Source organism: Phyllostomus hastatus, unplaced genomic scaffold (genome assembly GCF_019186645.2).
Source record: "Phyllostomus hastatus isolate PE091 unplaced genomic scaffold, TTU_PhHast_1.1 phas_contig_40, whole genome shotgun sequence".
Taxonomy (NCBI): domain Eukaryota; kingdom Metazoa; phylum Chordata; class Mammalia; order Chiroptera; family Phyllostomidae; genus Phyllostomus; species Phyllostomus hastatus.
In genome coordinates this window covers 12,249,123-12,263,635 of record NW_025333872.1, presented here as the reverse complement: position 1 = coordinate 12,263,635, position 14,513 = coordinate 12,249,123, and the positions used below count along the sequence as shown (strand labels likewise).

Here is a 14,513-nt window from a genome sequence, read left to right as displayed (position 1 = left end):
GGTTAATTTACTGGACTTGACCAATATGAACAATGTCACATCACACTTGATACAGCCTGGACTGTAGCTTCAACATAGGAAGATCCCCTGGTCCTCTGCAGCAAGATGTATTTGAAATGAACTGGGTTGAAGATGCATGTGGTTATTTTGTATGTAGAAGCTAAACAAGTATTCTATGAATTTCCTCCCACATAATTGCCTAATTTAAAAATTTGAAGTTTTACTGATTTTCCAGTGAACCAAAAGGCAGTGATAAAAGTGAAGTAATTAAGAACTTAGAGGAATAGACAGGTACAGGTGACTGTGTTAGAATTGGTTGAAGGATATCTGGCAGAGAAATTCTGGAAAGCAAAAATGAGGACACAATTAGCAATGAGAAAGTCAAGAACCAACTAAGGAAATGATCAAATATGTTCCAAATTGAGTAGAAATTTCTTGGAAAACTGAGTGAAACATGAAAGTTTGGAAATTTTTGTAGAATATATCTTAAAATAGTTTTAAGATAAACATTTTAATGTTTAATATTTTGTGGATTATAATTTTAACAGGAGAAGGTTAAAATGAATATGTCTCAGTTTAACTTTGTATTTACTTCAAAACCATACATAATATTCTTCAGTACATTTTAAATCTAGGATTTTATTACTTTCTCTACTTTAAACATTCTTTGCAGTTACTCAGTTTAAAGTATTTAGCTTTGGACTTCTGGTCAAAATGGCACCATAGGTATTGGCTCACCTCCTCACACAAACACATCAAAATTACAACTAAATTATAGAATAGATATCACTCAGATCCACCAGAAATCAAGTTAAAGGGAAGTCTGAGAACTACAGAATTAAAGAAACCACATCCATACACACTGGTAGGAAGGTCAGAGAGATGGAACAGGCTGAGTCCACGTCCAAGCGTGGTGGATAAACATTTGGGAGGGACTGAGGAATCCCTGCTTCACACCAGGTCCCCTCAGCCTAGGGTTCCAGTGCCAGGAAGATAAGTCCCTACAACTTCTGATTGCAAAAACCAGTAGGGATTGAGTTGGCAGAGGAAACTTCTAGACCCCCAAATAGTTCCTCTTAAAGAGCCCACACATGGACTTACCTATTCATTCATTCCCTCTGAGCTCCAGAACCAGGATACTGGCATACAGGGAGGAACTGAAGTACCAGGCATCAAGGCTAGAGTTGGGGAACAGCTATCTCTGAGACAAAAGGTCAGGCAGAAGCCATTGTTTCTTTTCTGAACCCTCACCCACAGAGCCACAGAGCTGGCAGGCTGGTACCATATATGAGACTCCATCAACCTGGCTTACACTGTTTGCCCTGCCCTGGAGGTCCCCTGAGGTTCCATCTCACCCAACTTACAGATGCTAACAGTGGCTTTTCCATATGAATGACTGGTCTTGGCTCATACTTCACAACTTATTGAACCCTTTCAAATAGGAACAGCTGGCCTCAGTCAGCCCCCACCCCTCATACCTCTTGCTAAATCACCCCAGGCCTGGAACTAGCAATAGCCAGCCTAGACTCGCAGCTTGGCTTAGCCTGGGAATGTCCAAGCCCAGCACAAGTAGCAGCCACCTCACATGACTTTATAGCTCAGGCAGGGTGGCCCTGGGCAAAACACAGGTTGGGGATGACCTTGGCCAATATTACCCAGGAAACCCCAGGGCCTGTGCACCCAGTGGAGAGCTGCAGAGCACATTGGAGGACCACCACCATACTGCACAGCTGATCCTTCATGGAAGGCAGAGGTTTATGGTCAGTGGTCACAGCCAGTCCTTGCACCTGACTGGCCTGAGTAAATCCCTCCTATTTAGCTGCCAACAACAACCAAGGCTCAACTACAAGAGGAGGGTATAGTCAGCCCACACAAGGGGCATACCCAGAGTACCCAGCATGTGTGAAAGGGAAGGCTGTACCACTAGACCCGATAGGACACCTACTACATTAGGCCATGCTACCAAGACAAGGAGTCATAACTGCTCTATCTAATATATGGAAACAAACACAGGGAGGCTGCCAAAATGACAAGACAAAGAAACATGGCCCAAATGAAAGGACAGACCAAAACCTCAGAAAAAGAACTAAACAAAATGGAGATAAGCAATCTATCAGATGCACAGTTCAGAACACTAGTTATAAGATGCTCAAGGGATGTAATAAGAACCTCAACAGCATAAAAAAATGATCTAATTAGAAATGAAGGATACACTAATTAAAATAAAGAAAAATGCAGAGTGAAACAATAGTAGAATGGATGAAGCCAAGAATCAAATCAATGATTTCAAACATAAGGAACCAAGAACTAACCAATCAGAATAAAAAGAAGAAAAAAAATGGGATAGTTAGTATAAACAGCCTCTGAGACAACTTTCAACATTCCATCATTCTCATCATAAGGGTGCCAGAAGAAGAAGATAAAGGGCAAGAAATTGGAAATCTATTTGAAAAAAATGATAAAAGGAAACTTCCCTAATTTGGTGAAAGAAATAGGAATGTGACTCAAGGAAGCACGAACAAGATGGAGAGTCCCAAAATGGATTGGTATGAAGAGGCCCACTCTAAGGCACATCATAATTAAAATGCCAACGGTTAATGATAAAAAGAAAATCTTAAAAGGAACAAGAGCAAAACAGTTAGTTACCTACAGGGGAATTGCCATGAGACTGTCAGTTGATTTCTCAGAAGAAACTTCACAGGCTAGAAGGGACTGGCAAGAAATATTCAAGGTCATAAACTTATAGCCAAGATTGCTCTACCCAGCAAAGAATCATTTACTACCGAAGGGCAGACAAAGAGCTTCCCAGACAAGAAAATACTAAAGGTTTCATCATCACCAAACCATTATTATAAGAAATGTTAAAGGGACTTATTTAAGAAAAAGATCAATACTGTGAACAATAAATGACAATAAATATATATCTATCAACAATTGAATCTAAAAAACAAACAAGAAGAACAGAGACAGAATCATGGATATGGAGAGCATTTTGATGGTTGCCAGATGGGAGAGGGGCATGGAGGAATATGTGAAGAGGGGAGGGGATTAAGAAGTATAAATTGGCAGCACAGAATAGCCGTGGGGATGTAAAGTATGGTATAGGAAATGGAGTAGCCAAAGAACTTATATACTTGACCCATGGACATGAACAACAGTGTGAGGATGGCCTGAGGAAGTGGGGGGTGCTGGGTGGAGGCAGGCAAAGGAGAAAATATTGGGACAACTGTAACAGCATCGTCAGTAAAATATAATTTTAAAAAAGCATTTAGCTTTATTCTAATCTGAATAAAACCACACTGATTTATTTGCCGTGTTTAAAACTACAGTATATTTAATTCTATGTCTTTTTAAAAGGGATACCATAGTGTCAATATTTTAAGTCCTTTCTAATGCCCATTACACACTCCCATAACAGTAGAAAATATGTAAAATGTGAAAAATATTGTGGACTAAGTGCTAATCTATTTTTTTGTCAGTGACTTTGGCAGCAACATAGAAAACAGCTTTTAAGATATTGTGAAATCATCATATGACTTACCAAAGGAGAAATAATGGAGCTATGTTAAGTTCCAAGACACCTGCTAAAGCTACCTTTATTTATATAGTTATTGTTTATTTGGGGATTAAGAAAAAAAAAACCCTTAGTGTAAACCCGGAGACCTCCATTCAATTTACCAACAAAATTCACACAGACCAAACCAAATACAGCCTCTCCTGGGTAAGCTTCTGCAGAAAAATGGAAAAACAAGCAAGTGGGAGACCTGCACCCGTGCTTGTGCTTCATTTACGACTGGAGGAGGCACAGGTGAGCATTTGGCTCAGGACCTTAGAGCAAGAAGCAGGACCCTAAGGCTGAGCTTCAGGATGTGCAGGAGATTTGGGGTAATTTGATTTATCTCCTTGGGATTAGATTTTTCTACTTGAAAAATCAAGTGAAATAAATATTATTGGTGTTTTTTGTTCCTGCTGCAGTTAAATTTTAAAGATGAGTCTCGGACTTTTTGGGTGGAATTTTACAACCTGAGACATGGCAAACAAAAGGCCTGAGGGCCCTCCACCTTGTTTTATCTGGCCTAGCACCTTGTTTCTACTGGGTGGTAGTACCGAGCTCCTTGCCCCTAGTTAAGGAGTAGTTACATTTATACAGTCCTAACATTACATTCAGCCCTTTGAAGGCAACTGAGGGGCTGATGTGGACCCTGGTGACAATGAGTTTGACAGCCCTGATGTAAGGGTAATTTCCCAGGCTTCCTTCTTAACACATCCCATACATGTGGGGTTCACAGGGCGCACACACACTACTGACAAGCTGTTCACAGGTCAAATAGACTGAAGGGTATGGATCATTCCCTGTGTCCAATATTCTGCTCCCACAAAAGCATATTGAAATGCTTTTGCACACAAATGAGTTTGCTGTAGGAAAAACTTATCCAACTGGATTTCTAAAGAAAAAAGAATGTACAAACACTGTTGCTTTAACTTTATTAATAAAATATTTTGTGTCTCATTGCTCATCATTGATTCTTCACACGTTTGTCATGACCTTGATGTTGGGAACTATTTTACTTCTTAAATAAGGGGACAGGAGGAAAGAAGTGGCCCCTGGCCTCAGATAGCTCTATTCTGACATCTTCCCAGGGTTTTAGGGAACTCAAAGGTAAAAGGAAGGCACATTTTTCTTAGAGCTTCTAAGTTGGGTCTAGTTATGCTTTTTCTAGTCACATGCCCATCCCCATTGCTACTACTGTAGCCAGGGTCATGTGATGCCTACCATGCCAAGTCCATAGAACAGCCTAGGATAGGAAGAAAGGCTAGCAATACTAAGGTACAGGTTATACTGAGAAGAGAAACATAAACAAAGACAACAAAGCCAGATATCCACTACACAGAGGACTCATTTGAATGTGGTATCTTCGTAGCAGGACCTTGAATAATCCTTTTTGTTCAATGTCATTTTGTTATCATGTTTATTAGAAGCCAGAGGAATATAACTTAGTTATATTAATTACTCTATAGTAAAATTGTTTTGTTATAAATTGTTACACTTAAAGTTGCAGAACCTACTGATGGTGTTATATGGAGACTTATAGGGTTTACCTTACAGAAAAATATTCTCATAGATAACAATTACCCAAGTTAGCATGCTTTCTCTCAATGAGGGCCTGAAATAGCTCAAGCTGAAAATTAAAGCGAAAACTTGAACTTCGTTTGCCAGCATCAGTACCCTGACTGAGACCCCTTAATTCTTGTGTAGACTGTTGCCTAAACAAATCTGCTAAAACTAAAGATTCTGTGTGGGCAGACACTGTGTCTGCTTCATTCATTGTTTTATCCTCAACACAAAACATACAGGAGATGCTCAATAATACCTATCGATTAGATGCATAAACAGTGACCTTTCCACCTTCTGGTTTCCGCCTCCCCCATTTCGTTTTACAGGTTAATCTTCCTAAGATAGCTCTCGTTATGCCCCTGCTTAAAACTTACTAGTACCTGAAAACATAGGGAATTAAGTGTAAGCTCAGTTATTTGTTATATAAAACCCTGAATATACAGATGCTATCTTTTTTTCCAGTTTTATCTTCCTTTGTTGCTTTCCCATACACCAAAGTGAATTGCTCACAAGTTCCTACACCAACCTCACACATACATGTCTACGTCTTTGCTCATGCTGGTCTTACTACTATTCCTTTATTTCTACTCTCCAGTACGCATGCTGTATGCTACATCCCTTATGAAACTTAATGTGTCCCACAGCATGTAATTTTTGTCCTTGTGGCACTTAAATCCTATTCAGCCTAGCATTGTAGTTATTTGTGCTTTAGAGGGATAAAATTAAGGCACAGACTGTACCTCTCGCAGCACCTGCTAGTGTCTTGCACAAAGCACTTTCCAAAAAAGGTTTTGCTGAATTAAAGTGAGATGATGTGTAGGGTCAGGGAGATAGTTACAGGGCACTAATTAAGAGTATATTACTAAGAGGACTGCATTGCAGGTGATAAGAAACTAGTAAGAATGTTTTAAGTCCTATTTCTAATTATTCTTTGGTCTGAAAATTAAGAGGCCACTAAAATTAATACAATTTTTTAAGAGAGAAAAGTGTTTTCTGGAAAAGTCTTGTTCTCTGCAACTGCACCACTTTGGTTAACGCTCAGTGGATTCTCTTTTCCTCTGTAGCTACTGAATTTCCATGAACTAATCCTCAAACATAAAAACTTGAGCCAAAAGAAATAATATTTAATAGAAATCTCTGAAGAAGATTCATATTAGAATTTCAAACAAGGGTAGAGTTTCTGTTTCCTGAGGCTAATCTTGGTGATTTAAAATTTCATCAAGGTGAACTTATTTTCCATCTAATTTTTAAGTGAATGCAGGCTGAGAAATCTGGAAATTGCAGGAACACTGATGTCTTTTTAGAATGGTTTCCTGCCCATTGTAGGCACAATCTGACAGTGCTTATAGGGGGTAAACTTTGGGCCTTTGGGTACATTCAAATTCTGGAGCAGAGAATAAATGAGATGTGGTAAGTGGGAAAAAGGATTACCATGACTTCTTCTGGCCTAACATTTCAGAATTCCATATGAAATCATTCCTATAGATAAGAGAAATAGCAAGATAATAAAGTTTCTTGGGTATAAATAGGCTACCTGCCTTTCTCCCAAATCCATCACTTCCACCAGGTGTCTTGATTTTGTTCTCTGCTGCTTTCTCTCACCAGGTGGCCATGTTAATTTGTGCTGGCTTCCTGATTGCCTGGATTCCCTATGCAGTGGTCTCTGTGTGGTCCGCTTTTGGAAGGCCAGACTCCATCCCCATACAACTGTCTGTGGTGCCAACCCTACTTGCAAAATCAGCAGCAATGTACAATCCCATCATTTACCAGGTCATCGATTACAAATTTGCCTGTTGCCAAAGTGGCAGTTTGAGAGCAACCAAGAAGAAATCTTTGGAAGACTTCAGGTAAAATTTCAGAAACCAGAAATTAGTGATACTCTCTTATTTCAGAATCCCATAGGGTTCAAGCCACTCTGATATGCTATCTTCTTAGGGTTGGTGTTTATCACTTAGTGTAAGGAGGGATTTATTTTCTGTTTCTGAAATCAAGTCATGAGATATGTAGGGGATGATGACAGGAGTAGAAAGTGAGAAATGTAGTTCTGTTTTTTAAAATCTTTTATTTATTCACTTTTCAATTACAATTTACATTCAATATTATTCTGTGTTAGTTTCAGATGTACAGCATAGTAGTTAGGAGTCCCCACGATGTTTCCAGCACCCACCTGACAATACAAAGTTACCAGGATATTATTCATTATATTTCCTATGCTCTAAGCTACACCTCTGTGACCATTCTGTAACTACCAATTTGTACTGCTTTTCATTATTCTGTTTTTGATTGAAGAGCAACTAAGATAGGAAGTTATGTTCATTTGAACAACTGTTATCTGAGACCAAACCCATGTAACTTCAAGACTAGTATTTCACATGGCATCAATTCAAAATTAAGTTCTCACAACAGAAAAGATTCTCTTGTTTGGGACATTTCTACTATTAGCTAAGAGTATGAGATTTGGGCAGGCAAAGATAGGAAAGAAGGGAGGTGACATTTTTGCTCTGCAAGGTTCTTCATTTTATTTTTACAAGAGCCCCATGTTATTCTTGCTGTTGTCTTTCTCAGATATAGAAACAGATTCAAGGACAGTCGAGGTTAAGTGAGCTGCCAGAAAGTAGCAGAGCAGGTATTTAAGTTCAGGTCTATTGGGTTTCAAAACTCATTCCTATTCATACTTACTGTTTCTACTACACAATGGACAAGTGAATCTGGGGGTCCAGCACCATTTTCCCTGAAGACTCAGGGTAGGTAAAGAGTTGAGGAGTAGGGGTGGTCTTCTGTGTCTACTCAGGGCCAGTCTAGCAGTAGCATGTGGAACAGGTACCTGAACTAATGGTCTGAGGGGAGGGCTGTTGAGAAGGGCCTGGATTCTCTGAGACCACTTTTTCCTTAGTCATTTGAAGCCTGTTATTTTTCAAAACTATTTTCCTCAACTAAGTAAAGAACAGAGGGGGGAAAGGGTAGAACTAGCTATGAGAAAATGTGGGTTTTCATCTTGTTCTTTCATTGTGCTTAAATGGCCAGTCTTTTGACCTTTTGTTTCCTCACCACGTGAGTACAGGATCAAATAAAAAATATAATTAAAAAATAGCACAATTAAAACGTGGTGCTGTCATCATTGCTGTGGTACAGAGGAAGAAACACACAGTTTGGAGGTGGAAGACCACTGTTTAAGATTTGTTATTTGCAATGGCTCTATTTTGGGGGACAAATTAACTACTTAGAGCCCAGGATCAGATTAACTGATGGCCATACTCCTCTTCCTAAATTGTGAGAATTACACCAAATGCATGTGTGGAAAGGGCTAGGTAACAAATATTACTCGCCCCACCCCCCCACTGTTGGTGGTTAATGACTTTGCTGTTGAATTGGAAAAAATCAAATGCTGATCCAAAATACATCTATTTTGGAAGTAATAACATTTTGCCCTTACCAACTATTAATACTCTGTTACGAGTATAGGTAGAGAGAATACTTTTAATAGAGCACTCATGAGAGAAAATAATGAGCCATCCTCTGAAGGAAATGGGAATTTGGCAGGAATAGCTGAAAGCAAATTTCACCTACCTTATATTCTGCTTCATACCGACCCTGTGTTCGGAACATGCGCTCACGAGTGTGAGCAGCACATAAATACTCAATACTCAACAATGAAAAGAGAAATTTATGTGGAAGAAAGTGACTTAAAGCTACAAACCTTTGGAGAAATCACCAGGAAAGACACAGTTCAGTTCCCCTGCTCCCATTAGCCACTTATGTGACGTATGGTCATTGCTTTGCTGGAGGAAGTCAAGGGCTGTTTTCCTTACACCAGAGTTCCAGCTTTTGGTGGGAACAGTAGGCAGTCATGCTGAAGCATGGAGGAGCCCTAGGTTCTAGAGGTTGGAGCATCTTCACGGGAGGAATGCTAAAGAGATATGAGGTTGCAGAGTTTAGAGGAATCTGCTTCAGACAACAGCAGAAAGGGGAGAACTGACCATGAGGGGTTTCTTTATAACATTCCAAAGAAGAAAAAAATCTTGTTTAACTTTGTTGTAATTAAGGAGCTAAGAAAGTGGGCAAAGTGGAGGCCTGTAGAGTGAGATGAAGAGGCATGAAGCCAGTTTAGAATGGGGCATGCATTACCAGAACAATTAAATCAAATTACTCTATATTAATTGATATCTGTATTCTTTCCTTTTCTGAGCTCTGAAATGTATTTGCTTTCAATGGAAGACCTCTCAGGAAACAGTATGATTTCATATAAAAGAGCTAATGTATTGGATATTGTTGCGCGTGGGTCACCGGCCAGCAGTGACCACGGCACACTGTGGATGGCTCGACAATACGCGAGAAAAAACACACATGCACAGAGACAAACCAGTTTCTGTGGGGAAGTAGGGACAGAATGGCCACCCCCCCTAGTGGGGAGCGCGCTGATCCACCGTCCATACCTGCTTTTATTAGGCTCATTTTGCATAATAACTCAGGTAACGTACAATACTCATTAGGGGAAGTAAGGAATATAGAAAACAAAGAGCTCTGCCAGTCTATTGAGTTGGGGGTCAAAGAGCTGTAAGGCTGAGGAACAAACTAGCTTCCTCCTAAGACCCTCCTCATTCAACTGAGAGCATTCTTGAACAAAGAAGGTTTCACAGTAATTTACATGTTCTTTCTTAGGCCTGATCACCCCGGGAAATCCGCACTTCCCAGTACCGAGCTGTACTTCCCCGTCATTGTTTGAGGCTTAGGTGGAGCAAGGGAACTAAGGCCACCGAGAGATAAGGAGATTTTCTTCCGGACGCTGAGAACTCAGACTTTGTCAAAGCCGAGGAGTGAGGGTCCATCACCCCCTTTTGCTGCAGCCCCCCAAGTCCTTCTTTGGGGGGCCTCCCAAAGTGATCGTGCCTGGCTTGGGTTGTTCCCCCCGTGGGGAATCTTACCCATCTTTGGCTAACCGACCAAGCTTTTGGGGGGTTCAGTTGCAGAAACAGCATTTCTGCCAGGAAGATAAGCTTTTGTCTCCTTGCCGGCTCACGGTTCCAAGGGCGTTCCCTTAGCCTTAGCCTAGGCGGGGGTCTCAGCTTCTAATACCAGTCAGGGCGGTTCCCAACAGGATATGAATAAGATTGTGGAAATAAGTTGTGAGTAAATGTAACAGTTAATTAAAAGTTAACTTATTTCTTCCCCTCCACACCTGCATTGAGTCACTTGAGATTTTGCTGGAAGCCGATAAAAAATATGGCCAAGAGACATTTTTGAAAGGTTGTTATTCACTTCCCCTGCCCAGGTTTCCAGATGTAGTCTTCTGCATTTCATAAATAGTTTTTCTCCACCTTGCTGTGTAAGAGACACCTGGGAAGCTGACAAGCTGGTGCTGTGTGGACCTCACCTGCAGAGATTTAGTTTTAATTGGTCTTGATTGGGGCTAAGCTTCAGTTGTTTGATTGTTTAACTCTCCAGATAATTGTCATTTACAGGCATTGTTGAAAGCCAGTGAACTAGAGCCTTCGAAAGAAAATCATTAGTGCAGCTCATGGAGTCATAGGCCTTTCACCTGCCTGCATAGACACCAATGGTCACGGATTGTCAGGGGCAGGTAAAGCAGACTACAGATGCTAGGCTGTTCTTAGGTGGAACAGAAAGTTCAAAAGACATAGGGTACATAATGAAGGATGAAAACATCTTATATTCCTAGGATTTTGGTAAAGATAAAAAACAAAGAACAAAGCTCTAAACCCCACATTGCTATTGTAATCAAACTTCCCCTAATCACTTTAGTTTTAGTGCTGTCTTTGCAAAAGAATGCTCTTTTAATAGGTGAATCCCAGGGCCCAGCTGAGTGGCAGATAGGTATGCAGTGAATTCTGTCCTGGAGGACAACAAAATCACTAAGGCACAGAAAATGTGCCAGGAACAAGTGGCTTGTTTTTGGAAAGCTCTACCCAAGTGACTTCTTAACTTTGAAAATTCTAAATTGAATTACTATTTTTCATCATTTTAATTTGATTCTTGTACATATAATATTCATGGTAGTCAATTTTGACATGATGTACATATGTGTGTGCATATATGTATACATATATATAAATACATGTTAAATTGCATTTTTCTTCTATATCTAGGCTACATACCATAACCACCGTCAGGGAGTCTTCCGCTGTGCTGGAAATCCATCAAGAGGTATGAAGATGGACACAGCATCACTCATGGACACAATTACTCACTTATTTGCCTCGTCACTGCTGTTAATGTTTGATTGCAAACACACTTTTCTCTTTAGTATATTTTTATATTTGTATAATTTTCTTCTTTTTTCCTTAAGCCAGGATTTACTGGGAAAATTCCAATGGTCAAAAGGAATCTTGATTATAGTATGCTACTTTAAGGAATATTACTGGAAAGAGTCTCCCTGGAATTCTCTTTTTAAAACCTATTGTGACACCAAACAATATTAAGTCTGAGATATTAAGAAAAATATTTAAAAGTTTTCTTTATCAGTGTGTTACTTAATTCCACTGCATTATTATTATTATTTCTCAATGTAGGGCTGAGAGGCAGTTTATGGGGTTCACTGAGGTGGGTGATCATTGGGTCCCTGGCTGCATCTCGGCTTTGACTGGTAGGTGTTTTGATTCCCACAGCCATTCCCTTCTCCTGCTAACAGAGGGTCTCAGTATAATGGTAGAAATTCCACAAAATTGTTCTCTAGGGAAATCAAGCTTGCCTTAAATCCCTAAAAGCTCTTTTGTATCTCAGAATTTAAGGACTAAAGTAATTCCCACTGATGACAATTTTACCTACATGGGTTTTTCTCATTAAGTTCCACATACTAATATAGTGGGTATAACAGGTCATTTACCAACTATAATTATTGGAAAATTTAGAGAAAATAACTATATATATGTGTGTTATTTATTTTGTTTCTTTGTTGCTTTTATTCTTTCTTGTGTTTGTTCTTTATTTTCAACAAATACCTTGTGAGGTTTATGGGTAAAGAGTGACAGATAAGATGAGACAGAATTTCAAAGGCAGGTAGATCATTGTCTTTTAAGAGCTAATGAAAGAGCAGGCATGTAAATACTAGGTCCAAATTGGTCTTCAAATCCATGTCTACCTGATCATCTTTCCTAATCCAAGGAAAGGGCCATTTATTTTGCAATGGTTTTAACTCAAGCCTTAGACAGGTGTCGTATTCTCCTGCTCAATCCACCCCCTACTGCTCTATGACTCTAAGCTCTGCTCACCAATTCTGATCCTACCATTCTGACCACAGCTGATGTTAAAAGTAAGAAAGGGAAGAGAGTCCCCTTCAGTGCCTCTGATAATCTCTCTAATCCTTGCATTCAAGTATTTATAGAGGATAGGACCCTCCCTAAGGTTCAGCCCTTGGTACACGGCACCTTCAGTTTCTTTGTGTTTTAGTTTTCTTCAGAGTTAGGGTGGGGATGAGAAATGAGCTGATGTCTAGCAGTGGTTTAAGATTAGTGCTAAATAGATATGTGTATAAAACACACTTTATGATTACAGCAAAAGTAGGACAATTCTGCCTGTAGTGTGGGGCTGCTTGCCAAAGTCTGGAAAAATGAGGAAGAATTTGTCATGAGACTCGAGAGGCAAGGGAGTTTCAGGCAGAGTGTAAAGTACAGAGGTGTGAAAAGTGTGTGCTGCCACAGGTGGAGGGGTCACAGGCATAGATGGCAGAGCCTCTGCCTGTGCAGCACCCCAGCTTGGTGTCCTTTGGCACCCTTTAAAATGGGGAAATAACAGCAGAGGCAGGATTAGATACAAGAGGCTTTGTTTGTGCTGTTATATGAATTTAACTTTGAACATAATGGAGAGAACCCTGCAGGATTTTAGGCAGGAAAAGGAAGTGATGGGATTTGGAATTTTTAGAAAGACCAGTCTAATGGCAGTGTGTAGGGTGGACTGTTAGGGTAGGGGTGGGGTTCAAGATTAAAAGTTGGAAGACCAGTTAAGTGGCTTCATCAAGAAAGTAGAATTTATGAAGGCTTGAATAAAAGCACGGTAATGAAAAAATATATGCATTGGTTTAACATATTTTCAAAAGTAGGAGATCTTGGCAATTGATTGAATGTGAGATGTGTGAGTCGAGGATGACAAGGGGGCATCTGCTTAGGGAATAGTGAAGACAATAGTGTCTGCAGTGGGGGGAAATACAGGTAGAGGAGGGGGATGAGGCAGATAATTAATTATATTTGGGATTTGTTGAAAACAGAGTGTCCACAACACAGGTAAAGCTACTTAAAATAGCTAGTTAAAAATAGTCTAAAGTCATACCCAACGACACAGGGATTATAGAGTTTGAGTTAAGCAAGTAAGAAAGCACTGTTAAAGGAGACATTGCTGTTTCAGAAGACCTGAAAAAAAATAAAGTGAAGGTGTTTTTATTTGTTTTGTTTTTGAGGAAGTGATTATGGAAGTAAATGATGGAAGGAAGTATGAAGGAACATTCAAAATAGTGTTGCTTTGTCTAAGGTAGAATTTAATAGACATTGTACAGAATTCCTTGAAAGTAGACCATGCTTTTTAAGTAGAATGTGTTCTTTAACATACTTTTAAAAAGCACGTGTAAGAAAGGACTAGCATAGTTATGGGGCGTTGTGGGAGGTAGAGTTTTAATACTAGGAGCTTTGGGAAAAGATTCAAAAATTAAATTCTGTTTCCAGTTTGAAAAACATTATTTAAAAAGATATCCTCCATGCTGTGGTTCCTCATTTTTTTGGTAATATTCTGAGAACTGAGAGGTACCAGAATTGTTACCAGAATTGACAGGTAAGGAGAGTGCTGGTCCTTTGAGTAGAAAGTAAAGTAGAAAGAAAGTTTAAGTTTAAGTAGAGCTGGTCCTTTGAGTAGAAAGAAAGTTTACTTTCTTCCTTGAGGAGAAAGTAAAGATTGGTCCTTGACACTGGCTTGCATACACCAGGTTGTCTATCATCCAGGGATTTCCAAAGATTTTAGAAAGCTCTATGTAGTCCTCAAACACTTCTAAAAATTCAATTAAATTTACTTTACTTAAAAAAAAAGATATATGACATTTGGTGTGCTGGGGAGGTTGTGTGTGAGATGGACTTTGAAACCTTGAGTAGACATATTTCTTGTTCTCCTTTAGGTTCTTGTATGGGGCCCAGTGCCTGACATGGGCAGGGTACTTGGAAACTGAATGGTTGAAAGGAAGAGTAGCTCTCAGGGTATGGTTTGGGGGTATTTAGAAGCATGTGATGGAGTATTAAATAAAGAATGTAAAATCCTAGATCCCTGATTTATTCTGTATTTTAAATTCACTTGCTTCTACCAACATCTGTTTAAATGTGACTTGTCTCATTAATGAATGAATGGTTATATAAGTTTATGAAATGGGGATTAAGAATAAAAATGACATATTAACTTGAAAGAT

At 39.5% G+C, this 14,513-nt stretch overlaps 1 protein-coding gene across 1 annotated transcript in view; it reads left to right on the top strand.

The window, feature by feature from the left end:
- The window catches only part of OPN5 (opsin 5), a 63,432-nt gene extending 52,148 nt beyond the window's left edge, over positions 1-11,284 (top strand). The window contains exons 6-7 of the mRNA XM_045844221.1: positions 6,722-6,963; positions 11,221-11,284. Of these exons, the coding sequence (XP_045700177.1) occupies positions 6,722-6,963; positions 11,221-11,284 (306 nt within the window). The remainder of the gene's footprint in view (positions 1-6,721; positions 6,964-11,220) is intronic.
- The last annotated feature ends 3,229 nt before the right edge of the window (positions 11,285-14,513 follow it).